The sequence below is a fragment of the Coturnix japonica genome, chromosome 2, assembly GCF_001577835.2.
Source record: "Coturnix japonica isolate 7356 chromosome 2, Coturnix japonica 2.1, whole genome shotgun sequence".
In the NCBI taxonomy this organism is placed as follows: domain Eukaryota; kingdom Metazoa; phylum Chordata; class Aves; order Galliformes; family Phasianidae; genus Coturnix; species Coturnix japonica.
Window position 1 is genome coordinate 84,654,520 of NC_029517.1, and position 23,477 is coordinate 84,677,996.

Here is a 23,477-nt window from a genome sequence, read left to right on the forward strand (position 1 = left end):
ATTTGCAGTATAAAACCCAGTCCTCCTCAGTCCCATTTCTCTGCCATCCTAAATAACCTTTGAAATATATTTCTAAATTTGACCTATTTTGTCATGCAAACTAAATATCAGACTGCTGTGTTAGCATACCACTAAAAATGGGAAAAATAAGATCTTTGTAAAAGTGAGTGTTGACAAAATTTAAAATAACTAACGCATTAATAAGAAGACTAATTTAGAACTCAGATTCACACTTGAAGTATAACACCATGTTAAAAAGATGGCAGAAAGGGGAGATGATTCACAACTGAAATAAAAAAGGTTTCCCAATTATCCTCCCAGATTTCACCTGCAATAAACATGAGACACATGAACATTAAACTTCCTGCTAGTTCTAGGTGTGCAAAGAGTAGCATTGAGCTTATATATGAAAAACAAAACATGCATTTTAGTTAAAGTACTTTAATTATCCAACTAGACTTATAAGACAATATCTCACACTGAACCTACAAGGAATTAGATCATTATATGAATGTTAATAGCCTTTTGAATCTATTAAAATATATCGGAATGTTAGAGCCTGTTTCCATTTCTCAAAGGTTTCACTTTCAGCACTCTCAATGTATATAATTGGGTCCAGACCTTTTCTGTTTTCAGCCCAAAGGTGCAATTTAGTTAAAAGAAACAAGTTACTGCTATTTGAGTAAGGAGAAGAGCAGAAACACGCTTTTCCAAAGATTCCATTAAATCTTCGTCTTACTTCAATTAAATTACAGGCTGATCTGAAACAATTCCCACTTATCTTGTTAGATAAGCTCAATTAAAAATAACTGTTTATTAATATGAAATATATTTCAAAAGAAATTACAAGCAAAGACATGCTTACGAAATGTAACATCACTGAATGCAGTAAGTGACAGCTACACAATTCTTACAGAAAATCTGCTAGATATAGCCCTACCTACAAAGTGTATCGCTGCAGTTCATCTGATGACAAACTGAGAAGTGTAGCGAATACAAGCAGCAGTAGGCATTCTATGCACATAAATTATTTTGACTGTTTCCATGATGTATATAATGCCAGTGGCTCAGCCTTAGGTTTATCTCCACTTCATGCTGTAAAAGCACTTAACTTCAGCTATAGCTCTGTAGGGAAGCCTTGGGTCAGAATCAGAGGGAAAAGTCTGGCTTATACCCACTGTACCACCACTCACATAAGACCACAAACTATGCCTGAAGGGCACCTTACAAAGTAGCTTGTAGCTTTTAGTCTGGAAATCAACTAGATGAAAAACTATGAGTTTAAATTAACCTAAATTCAGCATGTGTGTGTACATGTGTGTGCATGCGAACATACATTCAAAGAGGTCCAGAATTCTCTAAAGAAAAAATGCCAGAGAGATAAAAATAAAGCAGAGAGAAACTAAGGCAAATGAAAAATTAAAAGGTGCAGTAGTAAGAGAATGAAGAATAGAAAACATTTTGAATGGCAATATAGCTATTCTTTTAGAAACTGAGTAATTTTTTGAAATGTTTTTACTTGATTTGCTGATAAAATTAACTGAATTTTTTTAGCTGATCAATTGAAAATTATTTTACCTCAACTGTCATTGTGGATAAATTAATTTTGCATACCTATTGTGACGATCACATATTTTCAACTCTAATGCATTTTTAGTAACCTTCTTCATCAGCTGATGATTTGAGGCACTGGAATGGCCTACACTGGGAGGTGGAGGAGTTGCTGTTCCTGGCAGTGTTCAAGAGGCATCTGGATGAGGAGCTACGAGATATGGTTTAGTAGCTTGTGGTAGCAATGGTAATGGGAGGACAGTTGGACTATATGATCTTTTAGGTCCTTTCCAACCTTGTGATTCTACGATTCTAGAAATTTCAGATTTCCTCCTGTGCAGAAGTAAAAATGGGATACTTTTGTGTGAATTTTCCCTAACCTCATTCTTTATTTATATTGCTAAACCTCCTTTAAAACAAAATTCAAACCTTAAATGAAAACTGTATTTATAATACTATATCTAATCTTTCTTTACTAAAATAAATTACAATGAAAAACATGTTTGCCTTCCCTGGTACACTATAATTTGATGTTTGTATCTTTCTGCTTCCTTTTACAGCTACTACACAAGCATTGTGCCTCTTATTTTCACATCCAAACTGTAAATATTCCTCACACAACACATAAGTAGATAATTCAGAATAGAAACTCTTGTTATTAAGAAAAAAAATATATAAATCCTCACTTAGAATTGTTTTCCAGTGCCAGCAAACAACTTGCTAGATAATTATATCTTTAAAATTCTTAATTAACTTTATGCAGTTCTATACTCTCCACTTGAGTAATGAAAATAGATACACAGAATATTGAGAAAATAAATGTAGAGTCTAGTGCTGAAGGTTAGGAAAAGAACACAAACATTACATTCCACAGACCTAGTCTACCATTTTCATTATGTTTTTATGGCAGTGAGCTACAATAGGTCTCACCTATGACATTCCTAAGCTGTGTTTACACAAAACAAATACCCATACATTTATTGGTACCTCATATAATTAAGACAACATGATACACATTGTACATTAATTGTATGATTCTATTTGATCACTATTTTTTATCTTGGAATATGTGACAGAATGATTGAATGACTGAGGGGGGCAGGGCCCTCTGGATTTCATTTGGTTCAACTTCTACTCAAGGAGGGACATCCAGAGCAGTGCCCAGGTGGCTTCTGAAGATCTCCAGGGAAGAGACTCCAGAGACTCTGGGCAATTTTTGCCAGTGCTCCATCACCTGTACAGCACAGAAGCGTTGCCTGGTGTTCAGAGGGAACTTCCTATGTTCTAGGCTAACTCCAGCGCCTCTTGTTCTGGCACTGGGCCCACTGAAAAGAGCTTGGATCCATTTTTTTTCATATCTGCATTTAAAGGTTTTATAAATATCTTCTGATCCTCATGATTTCATACAATTTTCCTGACTTAATGTTACAGTGATAACTATCCCTGTCTTCCCTCAGGGTTTTTCCATAACGGTCATCACACAAGTATGTTTCACACAGATGGCTTCACAAATATTAATTTCCTTTCACACTTTCCTCACTTCTGAGAGGTGAAGATTACATTGACAGGAAAGAAACAGAGAAACTGTAAGGTAAAAAGCAAATGAAAGTCAAAAATATGCTCTTTCAACATTTAATTTGAGATACTAGGACTCCACACTTACACTCAAAAGGTGATCTTAGTGTGATTCTCCACAGTAGCACCCAGATATTTTAAAATCTAACTCAATCATTTCTTTCCAATCTCTCTACAAGATGCAGCAGAGTCATCCTTCAGAGATCTCAGAAGCACCTTTCTACCAGACTCAGCTGTGTACTTGGTACATAACATAAGGTTTTCCTATTTCAGTATTTGCCAGTCCTGAGATATGTCTGCAAAGCGTAGCCAGTTTGTTTTGAAAAAAGGCAGCGTTGCGAAAGGAAGTCGTGGAACCACAGGGGTCAGCCTCCTTTCCTGCATAACTAGTGATAGGACACAAGAGAATGTCCTCAAATTATGCCAGGGGAAGTTCAGGTTGAAGATTAAGAAACATTTCTTCTCCAAAAGACTGGTCAGGTGCTGGAATGTGATGCAGAGGGAGACAAAGTCACCGCACCTGGAAGCATTCAAAAAAAATGTGTAGATGTGGTACTAACAGAGAGACGACGATCTTTGAAGTCTCTGCACACCTGAGCAATTCTATGATTCTACGCACGTATTCTTTGCCTTCTTCTTTTTCCCCCCTTCTTCTCATGCTCCTATTTTCACTTCTGTATCTGTCTCAATTTTTGTGTAAAATCTCAACTTTTCCTTGACCACCCAGTGTTCCATCTACTAGAAACATCTCTTGATGTCTTTTTCCTCCAGATGATATCTAGCTGATATGGTGTTTCCATAAGAGTGCTGGTGCTCTAGAAAATATTCCAATATTTCTTTTATTCTTAAACCTTCCAATATTTCTTTTATTTCTTCTCTTAAACTTTAATGTAACAGTTTTCCTTTCTATGCTACCTAGGCACAAGAGGATATACATATAGAAAATGGCTCTGTGATCTCATCTCAAATACTTGACCTCACATTAGTCTATAGAAATAACAAGTACCTGCCAGAGTCAATGTCAAGCTTTAGACCTGAAAGAACTGGAGGGAATCTATTTTATTATTCAAAAGAAAATTATCTGAATTTCCATCAAACATAAAGCTTTACAGATGACATCAGACATTTTAGCTGTTGAAAGTAGAAGCCTTTGTAATCAAAATGCACAAAATATTGTTTTGCCAAACTTTGCCAAAACATGAATAGATTTTAATACAAACAAACAAAAAACAAAAAAAAAACCAAAAAAACAAAAACAAAAACAAACAGTATAGAATCATAGAATACTTAGAGTTAGAAAGGACCTTTAAATGCAATAATTCTTACCCTCCTGCAACAAACAGGGACATGCAGAGCTAGATAGTGTTGCCCAGGGCCCAATCCAGCCTAGCCTTGAAAGTGTCCAGGGACAGCATTCAGCACGTCTCTGGGTAACTTGTTCCAGCGTCTCATTACCTTCACTGTAAAATACTTTTAGACTTCCTTATATCTAACCTAAATTTACCCTCTCTAATTCTGAAACTATTTCCCTTTGCTCTATACAACAGACCATGATAAAGAGTCTGTCCCCTTCTTTCCTATAGCTCATCTCTAGATATTACAAGGCTGCTATCAGGTTACCCCAAGGCCTTCTCCAGGCTGAACAGCCCCAGTTCTCTCAGCCTGTCCTTGAAGAAGAGGTGTTTCATCTCTATGGCTCTCCTGTACTGAGAACTCCGCATCTGGACACACTGCTCCAAGTGAGACCTCACCAGAGCAGAAGGGCAGGATCACCTCCCTCCACCAACTGTCCATGCGTCTTTCGATGCAGCCCAGGATATGGTTGGCTTTCTGGGCTTTCTGGGCTGCAAGGGCACGTTGCTGGCTCATGTCCAGCTTCCCATACACCAGTACTCTCACGTCCTTTTCAGTCAGGTTATGCTCAATCCTTATATCCCCCAGGTTGTATTGGTAGCATATGTTACTGAAATATAAGGAGAGAACAGGACCAGTCTGACATAAAACAAGCAGCACAGAGATATATCAATAGCTCATAGCCACTTGTATCACATATACTTCACACTTCCCAGAAGAGCCTACTCTGGAAAGGTCCCCCAACAACCATCTGGTCAAATCCTGAAAATGAGGCCTTAGCATAGGTTACACAGGACTCTTTAAAACTAGTTCTAAAGTATTTCCAGTGAGTAAATACTTACTTTTAAGCATCATAGAAGTTTGTCCAGAATTGTTCCCATGACTCATTATTTTTTCCCCTTAAATTTTGACTGTCTTCCTTGGAGCAAGCTCTATTCATTACATCTTGCCCAGTTCATCCTTGCGGAGTCTCTTCTACTGTTTCACTTAGTAGGTATCAGGTACACAACCTCACAACTACCTCAGCTGAGGTTGTGGACCCTACATCCCAGAAGACATCCAACACCCAACTGCACATAGCCATAAACATCATGATGTGACTGATGGTTCCTGAGCAGTAATATGAACTAGACAGACTCTAGAGGTTCCTTTAAACCTGAACTGTTCTGAGGCAATGGCATTTTGGAAATAATATAAAATTCATGGTTTTTTTTTATTTCACCCCAATGAACTATTTGAGTGTACCCCTTACTCACCTCTATCCTAGCAGTAATATTTTTACAGTAAAAAAGTTTGGTCTTCTAGCTTGTTTTAATGCTTAATACAACAGGAATATAGGCATCTATTTAAACAAATGTTTTTCAAAAGTAGAAGCCTTTTGCACAGAACTGTACACACACAAATTCTCCTCTGAATTTTGCTGGAATAAATACATTGATCATGTTAGAAGAACCATCATTAACATGCCTGGGACTGTTTAGGAGATTATACTTTCCAGCAGTTACTTTTTCTGTGATATGTAGGGTTTGACACTGATTCCACTGCTGTTGATACCACTTTTTATCTACTCTTGTGAATTGACACTTGTAATTCATATCCCTAGCTGTCATGATTTATAAGGATGAGATCTACACAGGAACAGGCTCACAGGGAGCTCTCATCATTTAAGCACTTAAAAGTCCATGCTTGTAAGAGCTTGAAATCCCGTCAGTATGCTCAGCTTACAGGTCTCCTAACCACCTTGTTAAGAAAAGAGGATGTTATTATCTTAATACAATCTTTGTTGAAAAACATTTTTTTTTTTTTTAATTAACTTTCATACTGCTCTTTGATGTGCACAGACTCTATTAACAGCTTTATTACCAGCACAGCTCTATTTTTCTCGGTATTATGTTTTTTGATGCAGAGAATGTTTGTTTTGAACAATTAAACTGTACAGACTCTTCCATTTTTAAGAAGGATCTGATAATTACTGCAGATTTATTGTTCGGTGTACAGAACTGAGTAATTTTACTAACAACTATTCATTTAAATGGGGTTCATATCACTTTAATCAGCCAAGTAATAGCTGCCCCTGAAATCTATACAATTTGTGACCTTCCCACACCAATCAGATGATTACGCCAGCAAACAAAATATTAATTGAAAATATATATTTGAAGAAATTTAAACATTACATCAGGGAAAAATAGGGATGCAGATCTCAGGAAAATGTAACTCTTTATCTGATTTGGGAAAATTAATATTCTAAGACTTAAAAAAAAAAAAAAAAAAAAAAACCCAAACAAAAAAACACACCCAAAGCGCACAAAGTACATTTCGACATCTCTTTCAATCACAAACATTTCTCAAAGAAAAACAAAATCTAACAACAACAAAAACAAACAATGCCCAACCCTGAATTTTAGATCACTTCCAAGTAAAAATGTCCAAAATATTATTCAAGCACCAACAGTCAGACACACACACTTGCACTGAGTTGGTACAGCTGCAGTGTCCTTTTTGGCCTTTTCTGGTACTGTGGGAATGGATTCCAAGAATACAGCCACCCCTGGGATGGGTATTGCCACTCTATACCCTCTATGGAGCAATGAGAGTAAACACAGCTGTTCTGCACATCATATACAACAAATGCTCAAGGGAAAACAGTACAGATAAGCTATAACTTCTCTGAGCAAGGGTGTAATGATTTAAATTTACAGTAATGACAAGTTATAATTTGATGCCAGAAACTGGAACGAACAGATGAGGTCATCTTTCAACAAATTCACTGCTACTGTCAGGAGGCACTTGTCTATAAGGACTAATGCCATTACTTATATTTGACACAAAAAAAAAAACACCAGGAAAAAAACAACAACAACAACAACAAAAAATGCATAACAGCATTAGAAAATTTCCAGAATAAGAAATAAAACCACATATTGACTGGATGCCAGAAAATAAGAAAAAAAAAAAAAGACCAACCCAATCAGTCATTTTTCTCATGAGACCAGCTTATCTCCACTTTAATAGATATTTAATTATGATGACTAAAACAGAAAAGCTCTATTTTTAATTTTTCCTAGCTTTGCACAGCTATGGACAGTTTTTAATTATTTATTTATATATTTTACTTTCAGATCTTCTTTTGTAATTTACAGTGCCCACTAGCCAGTTTTGTAATATAAGTGTAGGACATGCTTAGCCATTTGGGTGAAGTCTTTCAAATACAAACTTGACTTGATCTACATTTCAAGTTCAAATACCTATGGAAAAAATGGAGATGTGTAATGAATTACTGAAGGACTGATTTGTGCTACTTGATACTTATTTGTATGTTGATAAATAAAAGGTGTTAGTTTTCCTTATGTTCCCCCTCAAGAGGTAAAATTTCCTTCTGCCACACTTTGCATAGGAAAGTCAGAAAAGCTACACAGTTAAATCTAAGACCACATGCTATTCACAGACCTTTTGCAAGGTAATCTAGAGTGACCTGAAGATTGAAAGTTGTCAGAGAATCCCAGTAAATTCTGAACCACTCCCATACAACCAGTAACAGTAATAAGTAGAGTATATCACAGAATCACAAAATCTCCTGTGTTGGAAGGGACCCACAAGGATTATGAAGTCCAACTCCTGACAGTAAATCTCCATTTACCAGAATGGAGGCAATTAAGGAGAAATATTTAATTAGATATTATGAAATAATATCCTTTATTAAAAAAATAAATACTACAAATAAAATACATAAAATCAAGCCTAAGTATGCAACTCAGAGATTCTGTTTTCCTTCACAAAAGAGAGGATGGAAAACAAATAACGGAATTTCATTCAATAAATCCTGAATTTCTACCTTTAGAAATTATTAGGATTGACAGTGCTTGCACATCTTGAAGAGTTCTAGGACAAACAGTACGTGTTCTACTACTGCTGACATTACAACTGGGGTATTCAGCATTTTCAGAACTTGTTCAATAATCTATATATAAAGGTAAAAATTTCATTAAGCAAAGACATTTACACATTTCCAAAACACTAATGTTTGAAGAAAAATAAATAAATAAATAAAAATAAGTTGCCACTTCACAAGCACTGGGGCTTTATTGCTCATTAAGGAAGAAGAAAAAAAAAAAAAAAAAAAAGTATAATACTTGCATCACAGAGATTTACAGAAGGTTTACTGTGTTTCTAGCATCAGAACTCAGCTTTCAACCTGATTCCCAGCACAGTGGTTACCAAATAGGCATATCACAAAAGCACTCCTCCCATGGAATAGTGGAGAAAAGAAACAGATCAGAAGAAAGGCATGACTTACCTTGTGGAAATTCCTGAAATATGCTGCCTTCTCATCTGGAAACTTTTCTAGCCTCCTGGGTCCTTTACTGGAAGCCTTCTTGAAAACCAACCAACATCGCCTGAAAATCTGGAAACAAAGTCAATGAACTGTATTAGTTTTATTTTTTATTTTAGGGTAGAAATCAACACAAATTTATTCAGGTACATAGTTTTTACAGGTGCATAAATAATTCAGGTACAAGAACTTTTAAAACCATCACATTTTATTTTAAGAATCTAGAGAACTAAGAAACAAATGATATTCTCAGCACTAGTAATTCCAGTCCATCAATTTATGGATATTGATTGTGAATCCCTTATAGACTTTCTAGTTCAGACTCTTCTGTGCACGGCAAATTTGACAATTTCTGGAGATGCAAGTAAATCCATGAACTCTGAACATGAAAGAATTATAAGGCTGTCATGAGGGAAAGTGCTTACAGGCATAACCATACACGTTTCTGGTTTACACATTCATTTCAATGCATTCTATTACTACAAGAGCATCAATCCCACTGACATACATTTATTGTTACTTTCAATGTAGCACAGCAATCAGTTGTTACTGTAATCTTGTACACATAGAAAACACACAGTAGAATCAAGTACCAATGTATCCATTGCTGGGCACAAGAAAACCTAGCTGACTTAGTTCAGTGACACTCTCTTTAAGGAAAAGTTATGTAGATTACTAAGGTTTGGAAACACATAGAGGGGAAAATAAATAAATAATCCAAAAAGCACAAAATGAAGGTATTGCTCTCATGTCAATGGACTTTACACAAGACTTTGCTAGTCTAGTGGTATTTCCACAGGTAGAAGTTTAAAATCAGTCAAATAAGAACATTCACAGTTCAAAGGGAAGCTGGTTAAGAGTAACCTACTAAACTACATTACACAATTAAGGGATTAGATATTGATCTGGATTATACCTATGACAATAGTTTACATTGCATTATTTTTTACTAACTGTACAGTTCTACAAACAGTGTCATAGTGCATTCCATATTATTTCACTGATATTTTTAAAATAACACACAAAAAACACCAGCTAATAGTTGTGTTGTGGCTTAACTCAGGAGCTCAAAGCCCCTCTCACACACCCAAAAAGGATGAAGGAGAGAAACAGAAACAAAATGAAGTTCGTATACTGAGAGAAAAGCTATTGGTTGAGTCAGAAAATTAAAAAAAACAAAACATGATGATAAATATATACCTATACACACATACCCACGATTCAATTACTTGCTACGTATTCACCAACATTCAGCTAACAAATGTCCCCTAGCAACGCAATATCTTGCTTCTCATCAATCAATACCCAGCCAAGCCCTGAGCAACAGCCACCTCCTAGCCAGCCTCTCACAGCTTTATGGACTTCCGTAAGGTGTCACCTGGTATGGAACAATCCCCAGGCCTCATTCAGAACACCCGTTCTTGCCCCACCCAGCCCTGTGCCATCATAGTTGCGGCACTTCCCTGCTGAGTGGTCTGGCCTCATTCTGAGTATGTTCCCATTACTCAGCAACAACCAAATAGTGGCATGCTGTTGACTTTCTAGCTGAAACCAGGACACATCCATATATGAAGAAGAGCTTTATTTCTTCTGAAGTTTTACGGAATGTAAAACTTCTGAAGTTTTACGGAATGTTCAAAACAAGAAGTGCAGTATTATTCAAACATATCTTCCACTGAGGAGAGAAGAAAGAAGATATCAGTGAAATACAGGCAGGGAGAGTTAAACTGAGAAGCTTTCCCTAATAGCATAACGCTCTCTAAACTGAATATAAACAGCAAATATCATGTCATTAAGATAATTAAGCTTAATTAACCACAGTCTAATAATACTGACACTATGCTGTTGTCATTATCTCAGATAAGTATAATCAGTCAAAACAAGTGTTTTCAAAATCTACCCACTGGACTACAGCATCAGTACATTTAAATACAAAGAAGACTTTTGGAAAACAAAATAGCACATAATGAAATCCTCTGCAAGCACATCTGATTCAAACAACATAAGTTTCTGTTTTTTTCTGCTAAGGTTGTGATGTGGCAACTGTACTTCCTATTACAGATATTACTGTGCCTAACCTGGGGGAAAGCAAAGACAATATCATATTTCTGGGTGGAGGGTGGGGGGGAAGGAAAAAAACAAAAGGCATTATGCTGTGGGACATCATAAACCATCTTTATTAGATAGTGTTTTCTTCAAATAACATCTTGGCAGTGCTGCAACTTATTTTACCAAAGCTAGAGCACTGCTCCCACAGTTACCTCCGGATTAACCTATATCATCTTTTCACAATGTTATGGTGTGAGAATCTCCACATTTAGAGGAGATGCAGAAGATTCAATTCTTTTTGACCTCAATAGAAGCAAAAGTGCCAACTGTCCTATGGGGGGATATTTATTCATTTAATATAACTGTTTCTTTTAATAATACTCCTAGCTCTTCTGGGATCCATTTCCTTTTTAGGCTATGTGTATTTTCAGTTCATCTCTCTTCCTCTGAGGAAAGTATTTCTTAAGAAGTTCCTCATCAAGGTAAAAACCACTGCCTTCATTTCAAATCTTCTATTGATTTCTATTATCTACCCTTAATAGTTTACAGTCCTTACAGACTTCTCTTTAGAACAGCAAATCAACCTGCAGACCTCATGATCAGTGACAGCAGATTTTAGCACAGCCACAGAATCCATATCTTTCAGATGACCCTATTTCTGGACAGTTGGAGATAAAGTAACAGAAGTTTCATGTCACTTGACTTGGTTTCTTTCTGTTGTTTGTTTGTTTTATATTTATATCACAGTTATATTTTATTTTAATGTAAAGTATCATCTATATTTGGTACTTTGGAAGTATGCCTAGTAAGTGGAAAATTAGAAAAGCTAAGTGAAAAACCCAGATTTCTCCTTGGGAGGATGGCAATATCTTCCAGATACAAAGTCATCCAATGCAGACTTCAAGCAACTCATTCAATGACAAATGAGCAGGGGTTCCTGAATGGCATCTTCAGTCTTTTGTTCATTGAGTATCAGCCAATGCGGAACAGGATTTGAAGCTTTGCTAGATGAACTGCCAGAATTCAAGGAGGCTTTGACCCCCTGCTTTTTAGAGGGGTCTTCACAATATTTACTAAAGAGGGCCAAATGCCAGATGTATTTAATGATGCTTCTCTTTAGACCTATTCCAGAGATAGCACTGTGATGAAGAATGCAAAAGCACTGGCACAGACACGGGCTGTAAAAGAGTAAGAGGATGGAACTCAAGTTTTACCAATAGTCTGTTGCTGCTTCAATTTATTGACAGCTGTTTCTTTTCAGACCACTAGGAAGAGGAGAGCTCTGAAGAAAGACACAGCTCGCTGAGCACTCCTGATACATTATGGTGCATCCTTACATTTAGATATTGCTTATATATATATATATATATATATATACATTTATATACATACAATGACTTCCTAAATCTGGTAAAAAACTTCCACAGTGCCACTGGATTTCAGCAACACTTTATCTGACAAAAATAGACAGCTTGTAACTCACTGTTTGAAAATACATTAGCATATGAATTTACCTATAAATATGAATACATAGGTGCATATGTGAGCGTGAAGCAAACAAACATTTGCCTTTTATACAGCAACTCTTCGCTATACAGAAACCTACTCAATTATTCATGAACTGCAAAATACTCTTTTATCCCTGGCCTAGTTTACGGTGCCACTGGCTTTAATCAGAACTTCTGAAAGACTTCTGAAGCCCTCAAATAATTGTGTAGCCATTGTGAAATAACCCAGCATCAGCCTTATAACAACTTGCAGTTTTGTCTCCACCATATTTAGCATTTCCTGTGAGATTTAAATATCTATTTCTCAGACACGCTTAGTTGAAGAAATGAAAGTTATTTGATCACCTAATCAGTTTTACAGCATTCCAGGATGAGCACTCACTGTTCAATGTAACAATTAATTAATTGTTAATTAGTAGTTCTGTAGGAAAAACAAGGAACACAAAGACTAATTATACGTAATATTTCTTATTTTTCTGGATAAGTTCAGAAAGGCAGCACTAAACACATGCTATTTTGGGGTTTTCTTTTATTAAATTGCCTGTTAAAGGGACCTAAACTTGTACAAATCTGAAGATGACTCTAATGAAATTACCACCTGAGTCCAAGGCACAGAAGTCCATTCAAACAACAGCCCTCTCTCTCTGTCTCTCTGTTTTGCAAGATCACAGCTGGGCAAAGCACCAAAAAGTTAACATATTGTTCTCAACCCGACTATTTGTGCACTTCCGCATCAGTCATCAATGGCAGTAGCTCAGCACACCTCTGGCTAGGTGAGAGCTGGTTCAGCTGCCACTCGCCAAGGCACATGGGAGAGCTTTTCATGGTACTGCAGACTTGCAGGGGAGAGCAGTCTCTGTGTATTCCTGTCCTGAATCAAAAGAAGAAACAACCTGATCACTTCAGAATGGTTTCTCAAATATTACAAGTTTGTCAATGGTTTATGGGCTGGTTCAACCTGGTTCCGTGACTAGCAAGGTGGAGGGATTTGTGAATCTGTGCCTCCAGAAAGGGGAAACAGGAAGCTCCAAAATAATTAAAAACAGCAGCAATGATCTGAGGAGAAACAAACAAATTTACTAAATATGGTATCAGAATGCAAGTTAACACACTGTAATACAATATAATTAGAACTGAAGCTAATAAATCAAATATAATGAGAGAAAACATCCAAAAGGCAGAAAGACCTCACCATAATGCTGTGGTGAGATTCAGTCAGGTCGAGTAGCTGGGATAAGAGAGAGACAAAAAAGGGAAGGTCTCATGACCTTGCCAGGGGTTGTATCCCCTCTCTGTAGTTCTTCTTCTCTTCTGGACAGGTACCTGGAACTGGAGCATTAAGTCCCGACACACCTGACACTTAAAAAAAAAAAAAAAAAAAAAAAAAAAAAAAAAAAAAAAATTAAAAAAAAACAAAAATCACTTTTTTCTTTGGTGTTGCTTACTGTTTGTTTTCAATAACTGCACACGCACATAATAAGAAAGCTACAGCTGTATGGGCCTTTTCTTTTTTTTTTTTTCCCTTCCAGATCATTTCAGATTCTTCTGAAATTTCCATTCCTCTATCTAAAAGTATCTCCCAGTAAGACAGCTGCATTGTAATACTGTCTTGCATTTACATCTTGTTGTTTACAGAAAAAGCTACCTCATTTCTCCTCCCTTATTTTCTACATGCAGAGCTGTCTTATTAGATGACACATCTGCAGTATAAGCACTAAAAACACTAAACTATGAAAAGCTCAAAGTTACCTCACTAATTTTCTCCATTAAAAACAGGTATCAATCTAATGGGACATGTGAGAGAAATACAGTATGTCTGAGACTAAAAAAACTGACTCATAAATTTAAAAATATAGCATTCATAGTAAGGAAAAAACTGCTGCCACAATACAGTCACATTTAACCACTGTTTTGACAGTTACCTTTTTTTTTTTTTTTTCCCTCTTATTTTTCTGTGCATACTTTGGCAAAGGGAGAAGAAATCAGAGGTGACACCTTACTGCTTCAGTGGAATACACATCATGCATTTAAATCAAATTTGAGAGAAATTCAATAACTTATTACATGTGAAAGGGCCCAACAGGAAAATGAGAACACAAAACCATTCACACCTCAGCTGAAGAACAAGTAACCAGATTTGAGCAACTGCTGAATAAAATCAACAGGAAAGCAAAAGAATAAAATGAAACAAAAAGTCTTCACAGGAGTCCATCTGCCAGAGTTACCACAATTTTGCATTAAAAAAGACAAAGAAATACTATTGTAACAACCTATGCCATCCCTACTTTCACTTTGGTTTCTGGGTCCCTGTGAAGGTGACCTAAATACAGTGTTTCTCCTGTCTTGAACAGCACTGATTTCATTGTGTAAGTATCTGAAACACAGTCATCACTGCACTGAGAAGGTGCACTTTGGGTGGCAAACTTGGGATGACAAAGATAGTGAGAGGGAACACCCAGTACAGCACTGAGCTCCCAAATAGATGTAGGAGTCAAGGGCAACTCCTGACCCATAAACCCCACCACTGGGAACTTCCTCATGTCCCTGTGGATAAGCAGGGATTCCCCAAGACCATCCACCATCTGCTTCCCAAGCAGGAGGCAAGGCAAAAATAACTCATAGGCCTGATAAAAAGCATGGTGTATTTTGCTTTTTGTAAGCAGCATGGGTCATGGGGCTGCCCACTCCTTACCATAACATACAGAAAGCCCTGGGAAGAGTTCACTTTTGTCACAATTTCTAACTTTCCACTCTCTCTTGCCTGTTCTTCAAACATGACCGAAGTATCTCTCACAAAACTATAGTAATGGAAGAAAAACTGTTTAAACTGTAAAGAGTGGATTAAAAACCCCACAACTATGTCTTAAAAGGATCACTACTAATACTTCAAATAAATAATGCTGCCTGAACACACGTTACCAAAGGCTACCAAATAAGGAAAGATTTCATGTTTGATAATCTGCACTTGAGATTCATTTTATTATACTAGTTAGGAAGCAAGGTTAACCTTTATCTTAGAGACCTTTTTTTATGACCTTCTACAAAGTTATAAAACACAGGCCATTTTAGTGTCACAGACTGCATCCTAAAAATGCAATTGCATATTTTTATTATTCTTATTTTCCAGATTGCAAACGTGCTGGCACATAAAGTTGGGAATAAAAGAAGTTACAAAGCTCTGCCAGAAATGTTTTTTGTGTTGTTTGTTATTTTTTTTCTCAGATTAGATCAATCCTTGTGAGCTTGACGGCAGTCAGTAAGAACTACCGCAGTTAGAGAGAGATAATTATGGACAATTCACCCAGTTACAGTATATATATGTCATATTTCTGCTGCAATAACATGCCATTACAGAGTCATGTACACGTTTATAATATTTAGTAATTGATGGTGTTATAGTCACAGGATACATATGTAATCTACAAGAAGATTTATTTTATTATTAGAGTTCTGTGAATTCAAAGCACACCACAGTAATTTTCCTAATATGCATACAGTAACTAAAGAACGGGTATATAAAGAGTTTAACTGTGGGAGCTGAGGTCTTCCTTTTTTTTCTTTCTTTCTTTTTTTTTTTTTTTTTCCTCTTTGTGTTTAAAAGAAGAAGGGAATATCTACCTGATAAGAATTGTATGCTGTATTCTTCTGAAAGGTGGTACACAATTTTTTCAACCCTTTGGCACTTAATAACTGTGCCAAACTGTGTTTAACTCAGCATTGTAATTTTGCTTCTAAGTGCAGTCTGGGCAGTTCAAGGTCAGAAGGACAGCTTACGCAAAGTTGCTCAAACCTGCTCTCAGATTTCATAGCAGGATGCACAACAGCAGAATTTATTGCTATTTGAATCAATGTTATGATTATTTTAATAAAATGAGTTCCGGTAGTCGTTTTTCATCTGTCCGCATTTTTTACTCAGTTTTGGCAAAAATAACTTCAGAGACATTTTGGGGGGAAAACTAATACAGCTCCCTCTGTGTCTGGCCTCGTAGGATAGATGAAAACAAAACAAATCAAAAACTGATCACAATAGTTTTAGTAGGCATCCAGCAGGAAAATCCTGGAACTTGAAATATTATCATGACCAAGAATTCCCAGGAATCTCTTTTACCTTAAACTGAACATGTAGCAATTACCTATCAACAATTATATAGCCAGAATTTATACACATATGACCTTCCACAGGTTTTCTAAGAAATACTTAGCATGTTACTTTTTATCGTATTCTAGTATGTAATTTGAGTAATTTCCCAAACTGAACCAAACATAAAAACAGGCTTATTTCACTCACCTGAATTTGGGGTTTGTCTGGCAGAAATATCAGGTTTTCTACTACTTAATTTCAATTAGATACTAATACATATAATCCGTTTGAATATGAAAATAAATTCTCTCATCAGTTTTTAATTTTAAAGCCAGGCATCATCAAAACGAAATATCACTGCAATGAAGATTTTCAATTTTTGACCCTCCATCTGTGAGGTTATTAAAGCGGAAATTTACACATATTTAGTAGACACTCATAACTTTGTTCTCCAAAAAAGTAAAGGCATTTCCCATATCTGTAGGGAAATCAATGCCAAGAAACTGATAAGCTAAAGTCTTTGTAATATGAAAATTCAGATAGAGTCTGAACTAACACACTTAAATTGAAAGGTGGTATTCATCTACTCAGATCCTGACGTATGTACTTTTTAAAGGGAGGGACTTGTGAAAATAATTGTTATGAAACCAAAACCACACAACTGAATACCTTAAAATGAAGAAGAGATTCTGAATGACAAAAAAAAAGGTAATCATAAGCCCATTCTCTACTACTGAAAGACAAAAACCTCAAACTATTGTTACAGCTTCAATGCATAGGGTTACAAGCCAAAATTCTGTAGCTTGACATCAGCATCACCTAGCATTCTCTCATCTCAACCCTGACCTGTCTCTTCTTTTCTCATACAGAAACCTCTAGCACACTTGCCTAGATGCTGTTGTTCTGACTGATAAAACACAAGGAAATAGTACCTAGGTCACCCTAAAAGTAATGACTCTGGTTTGTTTCCATGGAAACTACAACAGACAGAAAGAGCACAATAACACTATTTGATAGAGCGCATTATCAGCCACAAAACACTGTTTTTCAACTTAGTCACCACCATTAGCTATGTATTTTTGCCAGCAGTGACCAAGAACCTTCATGACACGCTCCTCAAAATCTCCACCTGCAGGAGTGACCCATTGCTGCTGTCCTCACTGCTGCAGCACACCATCCAGCTATCACTGTGCTCACATCCACAGTTTGTACTCCATGAACATTCAGCAAGCATTGGCAAATCCCAATGGGGGAAATTTTTTCCACACAGAGGAACTACATGATACACCTTTGCTTCATATACATTTTTGTGTCAGGCATTGTTTTGTCAGATTGTCTCTCTGCTGCCATGTGTTGTAGGCAAAAAAACGTAATGCAGAATTGGTGGAAATATTCAGTCTCTACTGCCGTATCACCAGAGGCTTTCTGGATGTTGTTGGCTAACATAACAGAATAGAAGATGTTACTTTCAGAGCACCCCTGTATGCTTCACATGGACTATAACAAAGTTGAGCCCAGTACCAAACGTAAAGCACCTTCCACAAAAAAAAAAAAAAAAAAAAAAAAAGTGAGTTGGATCAAAATGCCACTATAAATTTATGTAGGTACACAATTTCTAACAGCAATTAATCCTCAAGGTAAGAAAGAAAACACAGTCTTTTATTCTTGGATGTATTTTGTAGCTCCACCATGTATATACTAAATCGTGGAAAGCAAAAAGACTGATACCAGTGAAAGATAACTGTGATCTATAGGTGCTGTTAGTAAGTGTCTGGTCACTGTTCCAATCATGTATGTAATGTACGCAACATATTTATATACAGCAAGACTCCAATATGGAAATGAGACAAAAAGCCCTTCAAACATCCTGATATATTGTACTATAGAAGAGCACATAAATTCTAAAAATCGCACTTGTCCATGACGTATGATTCAATAAACCTCTAAACTAACAGGTTGTATGAATCAATCATATGTTGTTTTCCTACAAATCAAATTTGTCATCTTTTTTTCTTTTTATCTTTTTTTCTTTTTTTCTTTTTTTCTTTTTTTTTTTTTTCAGTGCTTTGACTCACCTTTCAATGTTATGACATGAGCTAGATTTTAGGGAGAAATTCATTTTGTATAGAAGAGAGCGTTCTGCAAAATGAAGCCTGTTGTAGGATTAAATCAGGTCCCTTAAAATAGCAATGATCAAGGGGATGTCTAATAACAGAACAGTTTTCTCAACATTTGATTACCTACACAACTATATCTTTCAGGTTTAATACTTCTCCTGCCAAAGAATCACAGATTTAACAGATGCTAGTGTGACCTCAATGAACTTCCTTATATCTTTTAATCTAATTGATGATAAACTAACAGTTCACAGTAAATGGAAACAGTTAGAAGCTAAGAATTTGTAATAATCCTCTGCAGAAGCAATAAAAAGGATTCTCAGAAGGGGTCTGTCACTGAATACTGTGGTGACATTTTTGGCAGTATAAACAGAGCTACCTTGACTCTGTAAAGCTGAAAGAAAAACACTTCTTCTAATTAAAATTAAGAAGATGTATAAGTCAGTGCAGCTTTTGTTGCAAAGGCAAAATTTTAACCAGTAAAGACATCATTTACTCAAAGAAACTTAGCAAGAGCTTCCCCAAGAGCTCAAACACAGCTGGTGTTGCTGCATCCCCACCCAACCTGTCCTTTGGGGAAACATGCTGGTACAGGAGAGTGGGAATCATTTTATTGCAACTTCAGGGGAATTATGCAGAGGAAAACCAGATGGTCTCCAAATCCAGGGTTCATAAATCCAAAAGATCGCTCTGAATTCCCTCCACTTTAGCTGTGACAGGTCTCAAGATGACTAACTCCAAAATTTATCTGTGTAGCCATGGCAGTGTCAGAAAATTTCTTTGTTAAAGGTAAGATATTAACTGAGACAATTACATTATCCTAAGGAAAAAAAGAAAAACACACAAAACAAAAAATGACAACAAACCACAAAAGCCTGTCACCGCTTCCTTTGATTATTACCAGTTTTCTAGACCTTGTAGGAGAACACTGTCCTTTTACAACCATTCCTCCTGGGCAGAAGTAAACAATTAGTCTGCTAAGCTGATACTACATATTTTAATACTCTAATCAGCTTCATTTGAGCATAAAACATCTTGATTTTTCTATGCTCTGGGGGATCACCTGGGGCAAGAGTGGATTGTAGCTGAGAAAAAAATCTGCAATATTTCTAGCCAAATTAAACAGATAACCTTTGATATGCTGCTACATAGCGCATAAACACCTAGCACTCTGGTTCAGTATTAGCTAAGACCCATTCCTTTTCTCACTTGCAGTATCAAAAGTGGAACAGTAGAAAACTGTTATGTCCTATGACTGCTGCAATGGTCTCATCCAGAAGATATGAAATTGTAATTTCTAACATCCCTAACATAAAAGAGAGGGAAACAGAGAGGCAAAAGATTCTTATATGCACATTAGTATTACCTATACCAAGATTTGTATTTGCAGTACTAATTGGCTAATCCCCACATTTCAGCTGTGTGGTTTAGTGAGAGCATAAGACTTGAAAAGTAAGAGTCACGTCGCAGATACATCTACTATATGACAGCAATCATTAACTCATGATAGGCAGTTCTTCTCTGTGCATTACAAGAAATCCTTTCCTTCTTCAAGGTCAGAGTTTATGTACATTATACCAGTTGACTAGCTCACCACATGTGCTCCTGCATATCAAGAGTCCGCGGATCTATTTACTTTATAGAAAAAAAGCACTGGGCATTTCACAGTAATGCTTAAGTTCTTTCATGGGTGATCAGTGGCTACTACACAAGCCCTAAGCTTTGGAGAGATGGCTTTTGTTGGGAATTAATTCATAAGCCATATCTGATTTAATTTAATTCTTGAAGCTAACACCTACACAAACAAATTACTGCCTTTGACCCCAAATTACCTGTTTAAGTATGTCTTCTGCTGTCCTTAGTTCTTTTAACATAGATTATGATGAATCTATCACCAGGAAGAAATATTCATGTGCAGAAGCAGTAGCTCTATTCATCACTCACCAGCAAACTGGCAGCATCAGTTCACATACAGACAGCCTCTCTGACATTCGATAGCTGTGGATCCTGAACCATCTTAACTTATGATGACAGAACATATAGTTCTACCTCTTTTTAGAAGGATCTTACTCAGTTCTTGTTAGAAAGCATACAGGATGTAATTTCTCATTCATCTTTTCTACCTTCCAAATTAATAAGCCACAGCTTTCTAGCTTTCCATTGTTTTCATAGAATCTATGATTCTATGAATCACAGAATGGCCTGGGTTGAAAGGGACCACAATGATAATCTAGCTTCATCCCCCATGCTATGTGCAGGGTCACCAGCCACCAGACCAGGCTGCCCAGAGCCACATCCAGCTAACCACACTGATCTTATTTATACTCAACTTCTCCAGTTGTCCTATGCAGATCTTGTTATTCAATTATTTGCATCTCAGAACAGAGTGAAAGCAGGATTCTCACCAGCAGCAGACAGAAATGGGAAGAGAGAAGTGGTGTATTTAACAAGAATAAGTTTAGCTTCAAAATACCATCACTAAGATGGGTGGTCAAAATTACTATGAATAGGCTTACATTAATATTTTCCCAGTTTCTTTTCAGAATTTGTTTTATGCTCACTGCTAAACAAAAGAAAACAAAAAATCACTCAAAACACAGTTTAAAAATGAAAAAAAAAAAAAAAAGAAAAAAGAAAAAAAAAAGGATGCTAATGCACTTACAATATATATTTACAAAAAAAACAATGCTAGAGTCCATATTATGGAAAAACTGTTTCTAGTAGTACAGGAGCATTAATCATAATCTTCCTTGCAAGAACCACCGCAGATGTCTTGACAGAATTTGCACATAGTCCATACATTCCCAGCTTGTCTTTCAGTGTTATTCACCATCCAAACATTGTGAGAAAGTCACAACTTTCTTCTTTTAATCTTCAATTTGAGAAGTCTTCAAACAACCTCAAATTACAACTGAAGGGATACAAAACCCTTGAAACCAGAAAAAGAACTTTGCTTTGGACTAATTCAAATGCTTTTTATTTGTTTGGATAATCATTAGTTTCTGGCCAGCCAGAACATCAATAACTTTGGATTAGGCTATGTTCTGGGTTTAGTCTTGGAGTCTCAGTGCTTATTTAAAGTTGGATTATTTTGAAGGCAAACTTAAAAGTTCTTCTCTTCAATCCCTTGCTATTTCTACAAATTCAAAAGAGACATTTAATTTATTGTAGAAAATAATAAGCCTTTGATATTTTTTTAGGAAAAGCAAGGCATGACCAAAAAAGCCTATAAATCCCCCAGTGACCCACAAATGAATCCAGTAACACAATTCCTTTAAGGTCATGCAGAGCTATATCAATGTACTTGTCACTGTTCTTTGCAACAATGCACTACCTCCTCAGAGATAAGACATTTAAGTGGGTGTTTGCACTAAAAATACACCCACAATGGCTAAGCGTGTGTATACAGCTTTACTCAATCACTTTACTGTGAAGAATGTATACCATCAGAATGACTGCAGAGATGGCAAAATTTAACTGATTTATATGCACCATATCTGGAAAGTTTATTAGCACAGATGACATAAACAAAGTTTACCATCTTTAAAAAAATAAAATAAAACAAACAAACAAACAAACAAAAATCACCCAAAACCAAGTCACAAGCTTTGCTGGCTGGAAGAAGCATTCTAACACAGCACTGTTTCAGATGTTGCCAATGGAGATTAAAATTTCATAAAACTGTCAAAGAGATGGTGTGTGTTGTGTAAGAGAGTGCTTAAATTAAGAAATCTATTTTCGTAGTCCTTCCGTTACTGCTGAAGAGAACTCTTTCAAACTGTGAGCAGCAAAAGTTTGATATGATGGCTGAGATTATTTTAAAATTGTACAACAGTCAATAGTCCCATTTAGGGCTGATAAACTAGATAACCTCCATGGTCATATGAATGTGTGAATTAATGACTAAATGCAACCTTAAATACTTACATTTTCTTTCAGAGCATTTAGTATATTTCTCTCTGGAGAGGGTTGGAGAGAGATTTCTCTGCCAGCACTGGCTTTTTATTCTCCTCAGATTGCCTTTTATTGTCTTTAAAATTGGACTTAAATGAGGATGGAAACACGGCTGTCAAGCAAAAGCAAACAGCTGGACGGTATAAGGCCAGTTTTCTATTAAGTCCTACTTTTGAAAACACAGAAAACATTAATACATTTTGCTTTTCCCAAGTCAATCTCATTCACTCTTTCCATTCCTCCTCTTCCATTCTTCTTACTGCTGCTTCTCAGATAAAGTCCCTGGGGACTGGAAAAAGGGAAACAGGGAAACATCACTCCCATATACAAGAAAAGGAGGGAGGAAGGAAACTACAGGACAGTAAGCCTCACTTCTGTGCCTTGGAAAATTGTGGAACAGATTCTCCTGGAAGACATGCTAAAGCACATGAGGGATGAGCAGGTGATCCAAGTCAGCCAGCAAGGCTTCAGTGAGAAAAGGTCATGCCTGACCAATCTAGTGGCGTTCTATAATGGAGTGATGTTTAACAATGCCTGTGACCCACTGTGTAGCTGCAGTATGACTACAATGTCTATCAACATAGTTCAGTTGTTTTTAAAGAAAAAAGAAAAACTGTTTGTGTAGACTTAGGATTTTTTTTATTTCTTTTATCTTTCTCTCTCTCTCTCTCTCTCTCTCTTTTTTTTTTTAAATCTGTCACTTTATGCCTCTGAAGTGCATTCCTCTGACCTCATCTTTACAGTCATAGCCCAGTTCAAAACATGCATGAGGATGTAAGGATCTGAACAGAAGATGAACAGTAATTAGAGTTTAAGCTCTGGAATGACAGTTTCCATTACTTGGAAAATAAGAAGGGAAAGAAATAAGTCCATGTGTGGGATGAGAGTTTTACCCACTATTACAAAAATGTGTGCTGTTACTTACCACTCTACCATAAGCTTTCAAAGCTTTGAGC

The 23,477-nt window shown here is 36.4% G+C and overlaps 1 protein-coding gene across 1 annotated transcript in view; it reads right to left on the minus strand.

Moving 5' to 3' along the window:
* DOK6 (docking protein 6) overlaps window positions 1-23,477 on the minus strand; it is a 249,435-nt gene that overhangs the window by 151,912 nt on the left and 74,046 nt on the right. Inside the window, exon 2 of the mRNA XM_015855138.2 lies at window positions 8,777-8,884. Within this exon, the coding sequence (XP_015710624.1) occupies window positions 8,777-8,884 (108 nt within the window). The remainder of the gene's footprint in view (window positions 1-8,776; window positions 8,885-23,477) is intronic.